Source organism: Ornithodoros turicata, unplaced genomic scaffold (genome assembly GCF_037126465.1).
Source record: "Ornithodoros turicata isolate Travis unplaced genomic scaffold, ASM3712646v1 Chromosome137, whole genome shotgun sequence".
Lineage (NCBI taxonomy): Eukaryota > Metazoa > Arthropoda > Arachnida > Ixodida > Argasidae > Ornithodoros > Ornithodoros turicata.
This window is the reverse complement of record NW_026999313.1, coordinates 281165-293031: the sequence shown is the minus strand read 5'-3', so window position 1 is coordinate 293031 and position 11867 is coordinate 281165. Positions and strand designations below refer to the sequence as shown.

At 45.6% G+C, this 11867-nt stretch overlaps 2 protein-coding genes across 3 annotated transcripts in view; one reads left to right on the top strand and one right to left on the bottom strand.

Moving 5' to 3' along the window:
• Window positions 1-2098: 2098 nt before the first annotated feature.
• The window catches only part of LOC135372279 (uncharacterized), an 81082-nt gene continuing 71313 nt past the window's right edge, over window positions 2099-11867 (bottom strand). For both annotated transcript variants that reach the window (XR_010415932.1, XM_064605929.1), the window contains exon 4: window positions 2099-2284. Coding sequence is in view for 1 of the 2 variants with exons in the window: in XM_064605929.1 (XP_064461999.1) it covers window positions 2253-2284 (32 nt within the window). In the remaining variant the exon portion in view is untranslated. The remainder of the gene's footprint in view (window positions 2285-11867) is intronic.
• On the top strand, window positions 4165-5781 carry LOC135372275 (tigger transposable element-derived protein 6-like). Its single transcript, XM_064605927.1, has one exon. The coding sequence runs from the start codon at window positions 4165-4167 to the stop codon at window positions 5695-5697; it is 1533 nt and encodes a 510-aa protein (XP_064461997.1). The 3' UTR covers window positions 5698-5781.

The following is an 11867-nucleotide window of genomic DNA, read 5'->3' as shown; positions in this document are numbered from 1 at the left end:
CACTGCATAGTATATAGCACATTTCTGAAAGAACACATTTATAGCAATATGTGCAGATTTGATAACATCCTGTGAATATCCAAATATCCCGAAGTTGACGTCCGTGGAATGAGGAAAAAGTGGGACAAACCATAGTCGTCAGGACATACATGTGACGTCTACGGGCTCTCTGCAATGATCCATGGGATATCCAAACGTCCAATTTGGGATATCAGGTGGACATCTTCTAGACGTCTATGGTTTACTGGGTTATTGTAAAGTCGAACAGCTTTCGCAAGACTGCTAAAGCAAAGGCGAACGAAATTTTCCAGATGGAAAAGGAAATCAAAAGTAAACTTCATTATCTGGCTTTGAGTGGTGGAAATTTCGCACAGCCCGCCTTCCAATGATTGCATTTACGATCACTGGTAGTATGACATTTTCTGGGTTTTGTAGCTGATGTTGGTGTCTGTGATAGTCATTCATCTATCTGTTTGTTTTATCCAGTCATTTTTACCATACTGTACTTTTTTGCATTGAGACTTCCTCAGGTAGAATTGAGTTATGAACGAGTGTGAATCGCTGTCATGCAGCCCCTATACTTCTCGCTGTAATACATACACCTATTAAATATTTTTGTGAAATACAAGCTTGGAAAGCTTCAGTCCATGTCTGATATTTAGGGCAGAATGTCGACGACTCTTGAAAGGTCCTTGAAAAGTCCTTGAATTTTGGCTTCAGACTTGAGTCTATGTCACACTACGTCAGACTGAAACAACACCCTGTATAATTTAGGATGTGTGTATTAGCTTCTGAGAAAAGTGCTTGTTTGTGTATTGGACTCAAGCAAGCGTATACAAGCAAATAGCATATAGTTTAATGAAAACTACGTTCTATCAAAGAATCGTGTGATACATTCAACAAGCTTCTTGTGCCGTTCGTCTGATTTCTTCATGAGCTGAAGTTGCCGCTGGCGGAGCTGAAACTCTTTCTTTCTATATTCATGAGCCTGCTTCCGGAACAATTTGTGTTCCTTCAAGATGTCATTAAGCAGATCATTGCGCTTCCGCTTTCCCGCAGAACTTGTTTCCCCCGGTGAGTCTGACCCAGGGTGTCGAACCGAAACGTTTTTCGTTCCGGTTACATCATAAACGATCCGGTACCGGTTCTGCTCCGGAGCAAAAAAATAACGGTTCATACCGGTTTTTAACCGGTTCCGCTTCTGCTGGGAATATTCATCTCCACAAAAAAAAAAAAAAAAATCAATGTTACAAAATGTAAACCCGTTTATTCCGCATACATGGTATTTAATATTAATAAACAGCTGTGAAATTGGCAGCTCCTGGTTCCTGTAGGTTACTGTCTGTTCAAATGGGCTTTCTCCTTTCTTGAAGCACATGCTACAAACGGACTTGTTTGTCGTGATGTCATACGTAAAGTACTTTCTTGCTGCATTGGAGCGATCGCGTCCCATCCGAATGTCTGTTGCTACTGTCTAGCCAGCAAGCACCACCGCACGAGTACGACGCAAATCGAGGAACACCTTCACTCACAAACGCGCTCGACGGCTCCGTTTTATTTTCTTCGTGTCCTGTCCACAAAAGAGTTGCCACTTCGCACGGGCTTGCCCTCGCGTATACGTAAATGTATTCAACTTAGCTGCTCTCAAACAAGGGACGCGTTGCGTGACATTACCGATAAAGAAGCCGTTATGCAGCCCCTTTGGGTCGCTGTTTAGTTGAGGAGAGTTTGCGGAGATCAAATTAAAACGAACACTACGGCACATTGCTAGAGAGTCACATGTACCTATAAGTCTGTGTGCGTGCGCGAACGATAAACCATTACAAAGGGAGCCTAGGGGTCATAGTATACCGACATACATTCCACCGTAACCGTAACCCTCGTATAGTATCCATGACATGACTTCAGAGCACACGACGTCTGTTTCATTCGCCTATCCGTAGTCCAAGCCGGGGAAGTTTTTCCTTGGACCGAAAACCGTTAAATATATTTTTCGGTTTCCCTCCTGAGCGAAAAAAACGTATACGGTTTCGATTCCGTTCCGGTTCGCACCAAAATAGCGTTTTTTTTCGGTTTTCGGTTCCGGTTTTCGGTTCGTTCCGACACCCTGGTCTGACCCACTGGAGCTGCTAGCTGGGTCTGAATCCTCCTCAGAACTGATGTCACTCTCGATATCCACTGTTGCGTCTGAGCTTCTCGCAGCAATGGCAGGCATGTCTACCTCGTCTGCAGCAGTTGCTGTTTCAGCCTGTTCATCTGTCCCATGTTCCATGTTGTGGATTACCTAGTGAAATGAAGATACAGGGTGTTTATTTTTATGCTGTACAGAATTTTAGGAAAAAGCTATGAGAGCAGCACAGACGTAATTTTTGCAATTGAGTTATACGGCCAGACAGACACCCTCTGTAGGAGAGTATAAGTAACAACAAGATGACTAATTACCTAAAATCCATTGATTAACTCCTTAATCGGGAGTTTGGGGCAAAAGCGAAATAGCAGAACGAGAGACAATCCTCGTTGAAAGCCATTATACCTTTTAAAAATCCAGAAGAGAGTGCGTGCCGTGAAATGAATATCCCTGAGTTTTGGTATGTAAATGGGCCGAAACCGAAAAAGGGAGCCCCAAGAGCGCATCACCTACGCCGACTGATCACAAAGGATAAGTAAGGAGACTAGGGTGCCTGAATACTAGCTGAGCTAACACTGAGGCACCCTAAAACCAGCTCCGGTGGCGCAGCGGTAACGCGTGCGCTTGGAGACTGGGAGGTCCGCGGTTCGAATCCGCGGGCCGGCTGTGCCGTCTGGGGTTTTTCCTGGTTTTCCCTCAGATGTGTAATAGTTGACACCGTTGACTTTTAATCAATTTTTTAAGACAGCGGCCTTCCCTCCGCCAACTACATTATGCACCGTGTAATGGCAAACGTTTATGTCAGAGCGCGCACCTTCCGGTGTCTGCTCCAATCGCTGTAGTGAGGTGCGCTTGCCGTGACGTCACTGTTTGTCTGAAATCGAAACTGATGCAAAGACCGGATATGGCTAGCCCGTTCGAATAAATTCATTTTCTCAAAAACTATTCACTTCTCAGACGTGTTGTTCGGAACACGGTATATCCGTGTTTGGTACAATCTTTTTAAAGCAGAATCTGAGTGCCCGTCGGGGTCCTGACTATCCCTTTGAACGAAAATAATCTAGAGGTGGAGGCATGTCTCTACAATTGTTACACAGTGGTAACCATGAAGTGATAACAGTTTTCATGTACATGTGAAGAGTACGAGTTATTGTGTGTCAGAGATAATCTCGGTGTTTCCACTGTTTTTCGGCAACCCTCTGGAAACATACCTATTTTTATCACATAGTTGGGAAAGTTCGTCTCTTTCATAGTAGTACGTGAATATACACTGTACATGGGTGGTGACTTCAACATAAATTTGCTAAGTGATTCAACGGCTTCCACTGAACTGTCGCTGTTACTATGTTTGATGTTGCAAATGTGATCAATGTTACTACCAGAGCAACTGAAAGTTCTGCTCCTGCTGTACAAGATATGTTTGGGATGGCCTAGTCAAGCAATGGTAAAATACATAAATGCATGTATCGATACATAAGAATAAAAATGCAATTTAACAAGTTGCACATGTCTGAACACATGAACACCACACTAACACAAGCAATCGAGCAGGCGGGCCGGACCGGACGCCCGGAAAACCAATCTACCAGTCCAAACTTGACACCAGTCTACAAGTCCAAACTGTATACAGTCGAGCCCACTTATAAAGGTCACACCTACAACGAATGCTCGCTTATTACGAACTACAATGACGCGACCGTCAAAATATGCATTAAGCCTATGGTATTTTTTCTCAGATACAGCGAACAATCACGCGCCCGCAGCTCGCTTACAGCGAACTGACACGTGCAATAAACTTTTATGAAAAGCCGCGGAAAGTGCTCCCTGTTGCCCTTTTCCCCTCTTCTCTGCGCCCTTTCCTCCTCCACCTCTTCCTGAGGCGCGCCTCCAATCCTGCGCGTCAGGCGCCGCACGGGCTTTGGTCACGTGCTGGCCTCTCTTTCCCTTCAGACCGCCGGCAAGCCCGTGTCACCCGTGTCTCGAAGTCTGTTTCAGTCCCGTGCACGACGGTGAAAGAGTTGGAGATTGGAGACACCATGGCGTCAACATGCGGTGCCAAACGCAAAGCCGTGGACATTGCAACAAAGGTTGCAATCGTTACTGACCTGGCGAGGGGCGAGAAGAACTCGGATTTGGCTAGGAAGTATGGTTTGTCCAGGTCCACGATCTCGACAATTGCAAAGGACAAAGAGAAGTTTTTGCACGCCACCATCAACGCCGACCCCACGACACGGAAGCGGATTCGCAAGGCGACCTACGCAGACGTCGAAGATGCCCTCTTGAAATGGTTTGTGGACGCCCGGTCTCGGAACATACCGATCAGTGGGCCATTGATGCTATCAAAGGCAAAAGACTTTGCATTCCTTTTGGACTTTCCTGATTTTAGCCCCGGGAATGGATGGCTCCATCGGTTTAAGGTTCGCCATGGGATCGTCTTCAAGGGTGTCGCCGGAGAAGCCGCTTCTGTCAACATGGAGGATGTCAACACGTGGCTGGACGAAAACATTGCTACGATCGTAAGCTACAGTGCGCAGGATGTGTACAATGCCGACGAAACTGCATTATTTTATCAAATGCTTCCTGCAAAAACGCATGCACTGAAGGGGGACAAGTGTAGTGGTGGCAAGAACAGCAAGCTTCGCATAACTGTGCTCTTGTGTACGAACATGGACGGCAGCGACCGGCGCCTGCCGTTCGTAATCGGGAAGTATCAGAAGCCGCGATGCTTCGGCCACTACGTGCCAGTGCGCTATCGCCACAACAAAAAAGCTTGGATGACCCGCGACTTGTTTGCCGAGTGGCTTGTAGAGTTCGACCGCGACATGGCACGACAAAAGAGGAAGGTTCTGCTTGTGCTGGACAACTGTGCTGCGCACCACGTGAAGCCTTCTCTGGCGGCGGTCACAGTGTTGTTTTTGCCGCCGAACGCCACGTCGAAGATTCAGCCGCTGGACTTAGGCATCATCCATGCGTTTAAAGTGTGCTATAGGCGGCGTTTGGTGCAGCGGCTCCTGATTGCCATCGATCGTCCAACTGTTGACATCCCGCTCCGCATCTCCTTGTTTGGTGCCGTGGAAATGATCAAGGCGTCTTGGATGGAAATCAGCAGTCAGTGCATTCTCCATTGCTTTCGCAAGGCGGGATTCATGGATGCTGTCAACGAAGACGATGCGGTTGTGGATACTTGTCAACAAGATGGGCTCCACGAAGAGTTGTGGAAGCGCGTCGTAGATGCGGATCTGGCTGATCCCAGCATTGATTGGGACGACTTTGTTGGCGCAGACGACGGCGCTGACATCGCAGAGCCGTTCACCGATGAAGGCATCGTGAGTGAGGTCAGGGCAGAATGTGACCCACAGGATTCTGACGAGAATGACGAAAACGCGGAGCCTCCCCCGGCGACAGTAAGTTCGTCGGTAGCGATTGAGTATATTGCTTCCCTGAAGCGGCTTGTGTGCAGCAAAGAACTGGGCGACGATCATTTGGCCGCACTGAATAAGCTCGAGAGCGCCGTGATAAGCTCGGCTTTCGGCGCGCAGGCCCGTATCACTGACTTTTTCTCAAAATAAACATGCATAGTTGTGAATTCTGACGTTTCCTCACTTCACTATGGATGGTTCACTTAGTACGAATGCTCGGATATAACGAACAAATACCGCGCGACAGTGAAGTTCGTTATAAGTGGGCTCGACTGTAACCAGTATACCAGTACAGACTGTACACCAGTACGGCCAATGTCAAACTGAGTTCATAATACGGTTTATGACTTTTATGTCTGATATCTGGTTTACTAGTTGGAGACCAACACTACGTTGTTATTGTGGATGGTGCTAGAGGAAGGAGTATCGGTTCCGAAAGACAAGTTCTAATGGGTCATGGGGGCTAGAGGAGATTCGAGATTCTGCATCAAAATGGTCCGCCTCCTTTGGGCTACTGAGCAACTACAAGAACCAAGTATCACCGGAAAGGCATGCAGGAGGCTTGTGAAGGAGGGAGCTACTGCAAGGAAGGCACTTACTCCTGTAAAAATTAGAGCAATGGCATGTGAGGCAAGATTTCCATCAGTGCTAGACACCTGTCACACAGCACTACCTGGCCATTGATGATCGTACTGAAAATCAAGTACTGCTTTCGCATACAGGGTGGAACACAAGTCGCATTCTACCCTAACAATACAAAAACAGCGCTTGACATGAACAGAAAGTCTGATGTTAAGAGAAAATATACTTGGAACGTGATCCAATACTTCTCGTCTTGCATAAGGGTGTCAGCATACTGTCGCATATAGCACACTTCGTACACCTTGTTCACTTCAATCTCACGAAGCACAATTCTTTGTAAACAAGCAAATATGTAACGACCTATAGGAAGACAATACCCAGTGAAATGTGAAACAATGCATCCAGCTAAAACGGATGCAAGGTACAAATCCAGTTCATTCACAATCCAGAGCGTAAAAAAATGTGGTGGTGTAAGGATATGGGCGTGCACTGTGCTGTCGTGGCTATGCCGTTTATGTAATTGCGCTCAAGAGGACAGTGAGTTCCATCAGCTGAAAATGCCACTTACTGCTCAGCCATTTTCCGTTTATGTGCAACACAGACACAAAGGTCCTTTATCCTAAATGACAGTTACAAAAATGACATTTAACATGCCATCAGTAGGGATAGGAAGATATTGGATGCAAGGATAGTGCGTGTATGTGCTGAAACTGGAGGATATTTCATGTGTAGCGGGTCGTGGACAATGGCGAAGATGGCCATGCTCCTGGAGCACCGGCCTCAGTTCCACCGGTGCGGCCATGCCCAACCGAAAAAAAGGAAATGGTCCAGTTGGAATTTCTAATTGGTTCGAATGGGACTCAACAGGTCCCATGTCAAAACCTGTTGGATCGTTCAGTTCCAATTGGACTGTCCAGTTGGTAGTTGAGCATCAATTGGAAGGTCTATTTGGTTTCATGCACTCCAACTGGACACCCAATTGGACATCATGGGTCCAATTGGTCGTTCTGATAGAGAACTCCAGTTCCATTTGGTCTCTCGGTCTCCAACTGGTCCGCCCAATTAGCAGATAATTAGCAACTGTTGGCCCAATTGGCAACTGTTGGCCCAATGTAGAGTTGTAAAGTAAGTGACGTTACTCAGTATTTTCAATACAATTAGTCAGTGCATATGTACCTAAACTATTAATGCTATCAATAAGCAACAGTAATTTATATTAACAGTATTTTATATTTTCAGGATTAGTTCGTCCCCCGGAGAGAGAGATTTTTCGGTATAAATAGCAGCAAATGCGTAAATTAGGTTTCATAGCCACAGCTGGATAGAATATAAAATGATAGCGGCAAAGAAAGTTTGTGGTTCTACATCGCACGAGTAAAGCTTTCGCTGTCTTCACTTCAGTTTGAAACTGAAACTTTGATACTCTCATCGTCATGTCTGACGCAGCGCATCGGCATCACGCCAGAATCTGTTTGAACAAGTTTCCGTTGGCGCTGGTCGCGTCGGTTGCGTAAGAACGCGTACCATGTAAGAACGCGAACATAACTGTATCTGTGTCGTGAGCTGCTGTGTTATGCGTAGAATTTTCTCTTCGCACCCGTGCACCAGCTGAGTTATGAGAAAGGACAAGCGGCCCGTGTACGACAGTTGTGAATTTCCTGAACTCTCAAATCCGAACTAAGGTGGGTGATAGTAACTCGATAGATATGTATGTTCTGAACCTCCCTTATGACGTGTCATCGCCTTGCGCCAGATAGCTTATAGTTTTTTAATAAAAACCTGTTTTATTGTTTTCGTTTGGAAATGACCATTGTACAGTACTTTGTTCTGAGCAGTTCTAGTCAACAAAACTAGTGCGAACGTACAATAAACAACAAGTTGTTACGTCCTGCATATGTTCGTGTGTGATATTCTCTGATGAAACCGTAGCTGTAGCCCTATGTGGCAGACCCGGCAGGGCTACTTGTTTCCGATTGGAGACCCTACTGAGTCCACATGGACCATTTGGTGTAACCATTTTGGTTGAGTTGGTTAGCTAGTATGGGACCAATTGGTAAGCCTGAGCTTGCCAGTTCTTTGTAATGGGGGACCAATTGATTTCAACTGGTTTCGGTCCAATGCGTGACAAAAACACAACTGGAATTCAAATTGATTTGAATGGGAAAATGTCCAATTGGACCAATTCCTTTTTTTCGACTGGGTGGAGATAGGCCACCGTCATCGCTTCTCCGTGGCATACCATCATCGCCGGTCAGGGCTCGTGTAGAGGGACCCCACCTCCTTTACATTTGGTGACCCGATCGAAGAACACCATGTTCGGCGCAATTAGGCCTTTCACCATCCCAAATTTCTGACCACGGCACACTATACCTGGAAGCCATCATCATTACTCAGCTCATCACGATCACATCCTCAACACTCTTCGCCTCCCGCCCGACACGCCGACCACTTCTGTCCACGACCGACCGACCTGCACCGCTTGACCCGCAACAACCCGACCGCTCACTGACCATCGCGTCCGCCCAGCGACCATCGCTTCACGGCTTCCAGGGACCGACCTGCACTATCCACGGCCTCCGGCACACTCACGACCCACCGCTTCATTTCATGCATCTTGAGTCGCCTCTCCGTTCCCCACCAAGTCTTGCTTCCCCGTGGACTAATCCCGCTTGATTGTACCCTCTTGCCTCAGCACTCCTCGTATAAGCTCCTCCGTGTACAGAAGAATCTGTTGGTCTCATCTGAAAGACCTGCGTGCCATTGTGGATAACTTATGGTTCTTAGTGCTTGGGCCCGATTTTAGATTGACGGCATACTTTCATCAGTGGACACGACTTATGTGTTGTGAGTTTGGTCGTGGCTGGGATCGTTCTAAATCGCACATCGGGTTCCGTAGCAAAACCTGTGAAGCTGTGTACAGCGCCAATGACGGCGGTTTTCTGAATTTAGCCAATGTGTCGCTCTCACCCCAAGTTTCGTCTGTTCTCTCGAAAACCCCCAAGTTCTGTGTTCCAATTAAGCCGTCTAAACTCGAGGTGGCTTCCGCTGTTCAGACTGTAGCCTCTAGGATACACGAACCCTCTGCGAAAATGACATTTGTTGAACAATGTGTGGGGGGCCTACCCTCTTCGGCTATGTCGTCTGGGGATTGCAAAACTTTCCAGTGTTCTAGGTACTGTAAAGCATGAACTAAAAAACATGGCTTTGGCCCTTGTTGAGTGTCACAAATCTGGTCGCTTTGCTGTGTTGCCTCAGCCGCCGTACGAAATGAAGGTGGAGGATGCCCTTAACAGGTTGTTCAAACCCTTCTCTGGCAATTTGATGTCGTTGAAACAGAATATTACCGAAATCTTTACCCAAGCGGAGATCCCCCTGGCAAAGAAAATTAGAGATTCAAAGTGTTGCGCGTTGGCTGTCAAATTTCTCCTGAAAGACCATAAGGTGGACATGCCATTCAGAGTTGTTGTCATTGAAACAAGTTTGTGGCATAAGCTGGTTTCTTGTTTCCTGAAGCATTCCTTGACCTCCCTTCGTCTTCCCAACTGTTTGTCCCTAAAGAGTTCAGATGAGTTAATTCCCCAGTTAAGTTAAGTTAAGTTAAGTTTCATGGTAGTAAATGTGAAACTGTTTCTCTTGACATAAAGGACTTATATTATTCTTTGAATGTACATGAGTTGCTCCGTCGTGTTAGGTGTGTTGTTGAAAGCCAACTTGTATCATTTCAGTCCGCTGCCGGCATGTCACTGAGTGAGTTTCTTCGGGTTTTGGAATTGTATCTCAGTTCTACCACTGTTTTTTATAATGATTCTCTCTTTGTACAGTCTAAGGGGGTTTGTATTGGTTCATCTGTAGCTTCTTATCTGAAATCTACCTTAATGTTCTTGATAGTGCTGTACACCAATTCTTGAGTTCTGTGGGCTCTGTTCCTTGTCTTGTTACGCGTTATGTAGATGACATCTTAGTTATTTCAACGGATGGCGCTCTTGTTTCCTAAGCTCTGCACGCAATGAAGTGTTCATCCCCTGAGCTGTTTTTTTCTGTGGAACATGTAGATGATGGTAGGCTTCAGTATCTTGATCTTTCTTTGAGGTTGTGTCCCCTATTTTGTTGGGCATATGGTAAATCTGATGGCAAGCCGTCACTTCCCGTAAACAGCTCTCATTCCAAACTTGTAAAGTCGGACATTGTGGCCTCACTCATCCGTTCCGCGTTAAATAAGTCTTGCTGCCATTTTGTTTCAGATAGTCTTCGCCATCACCTTTACCGCTTAACAAAAGCGGGGTTTGGTCCAGCTTTGTTGCAGTCAAAGTTACTAGAGTGTTTTCTGGGCATAGGTGATGTAAAACCTTGTCGTTCTGAGCAGCCTTCCGCACAAGTTTGCATTCCATATTTTCATGTTGTGTCTCATAACATCCTAGCCACTGCAAAGAGGTTCAATGTTCAAGTTGTTTTTTCAAATGTTGCGCGTTTAAGCTCTCTAACGCCCTTTCATTCTGATAAGCCAGTTTGCCGTATTTCTTACAAGACCCGCTTTGTTGAGTGCGCCGTATGCGTTGTGTATTATATTCCTTTTGTATGTGGTTTTTGCTACGTAGGACAGTATGGTAGATGCTTAAACATTAGACTCTTAGAGCATAAAAGGAATGCGGACAGCCTTTCAGGAAATTCTGAATTGTTCGAACACTTGAGAAATTGTCACAATTGTTTCCCGCTTTTCCAAGAGACCATTGTATTGAAAAAGGTGCGTGACCCGTTTGGGCGACTCTTAGCTGAGTACAAAGAGATTAAGTCACGAGGCAATTGCGTTAGTGTTCCCTCTCTTTCCCCCTTTTCACCCATCAGGAGGTTATTGGGAGTGTAGGCTGTCATTAAATGGGTTGCTGTGTCTGAGAACGTGTCGTGTTGTCTTTTTTCTGTTCTGTGTCTCCGGTTTTAATCATCGTTTTAAATATGATGCAACCTGGCAAAATGAATTCGCAAATGAAGTTACATTCCAGAAAGAGCTATCAAAGACATGGGATGAGAGCGTGCCTACTTGGATTATAGTCGATGATCTCGTGACTGAGAAGAATGTGATGCAAAAAATGGTTCATCTCTACACGAGAGCATAACATCATTAAAACACGTCCATTATTTTTCTCTGTTCGTACTTATTTCAATGATGTCAACTATGGAACATTATCTAACAATAGGACATATATAATATTGTTTAATAAGTCAAGGACATGCACGCAACTGGAACTTTTAGGGCGTCAGATCTTCGGCAAAGCTCAATTACCATACTTTAGCAGTGCATTTGAGCAGGCAACCGAAAAATCATTTGGCTACATAGTGATTGACCTACACCCTCTGACGCAATCTTAATTTCGGCTGCAAACAGGCATTACTGGAAACACGCGCCAGTTTGTTTTCTTGCCAAAATGAAAAATCTAACATCATTTAACTTTTCTATAAGTCCATGCAATGTGCACTCCTAAAAAGCGCGATGAGATTTTAAAGGAGATGCCACCTCAGAGCATAGAAGCTCATTTTAAAGTCTGTAAGAATATATTGAATGGTAATATTAAAGGGACCATGAAATGATTTTCGAGAAATCTGAGTACTCTGCAGGAAACCGTTCTCATGATCCATCACTATCGTACACACATCGACTTTTGGCCGTATTCAGTACAACGGGGGCGCAGTTAACAGACGAAAATAGCAGGGCGTAACCGCTGGATATATGCCTTCGAAGTGGG

Excerpts from the sequence above, each read along its gene's own strand:
- LOC135372275 (XM_064605927.1), top strand. The coding sequence starts at position 4,165 with ATGGCGTCAACATGCGGTGCCAAACGCAAAGCCGTGGACATTGCAACA.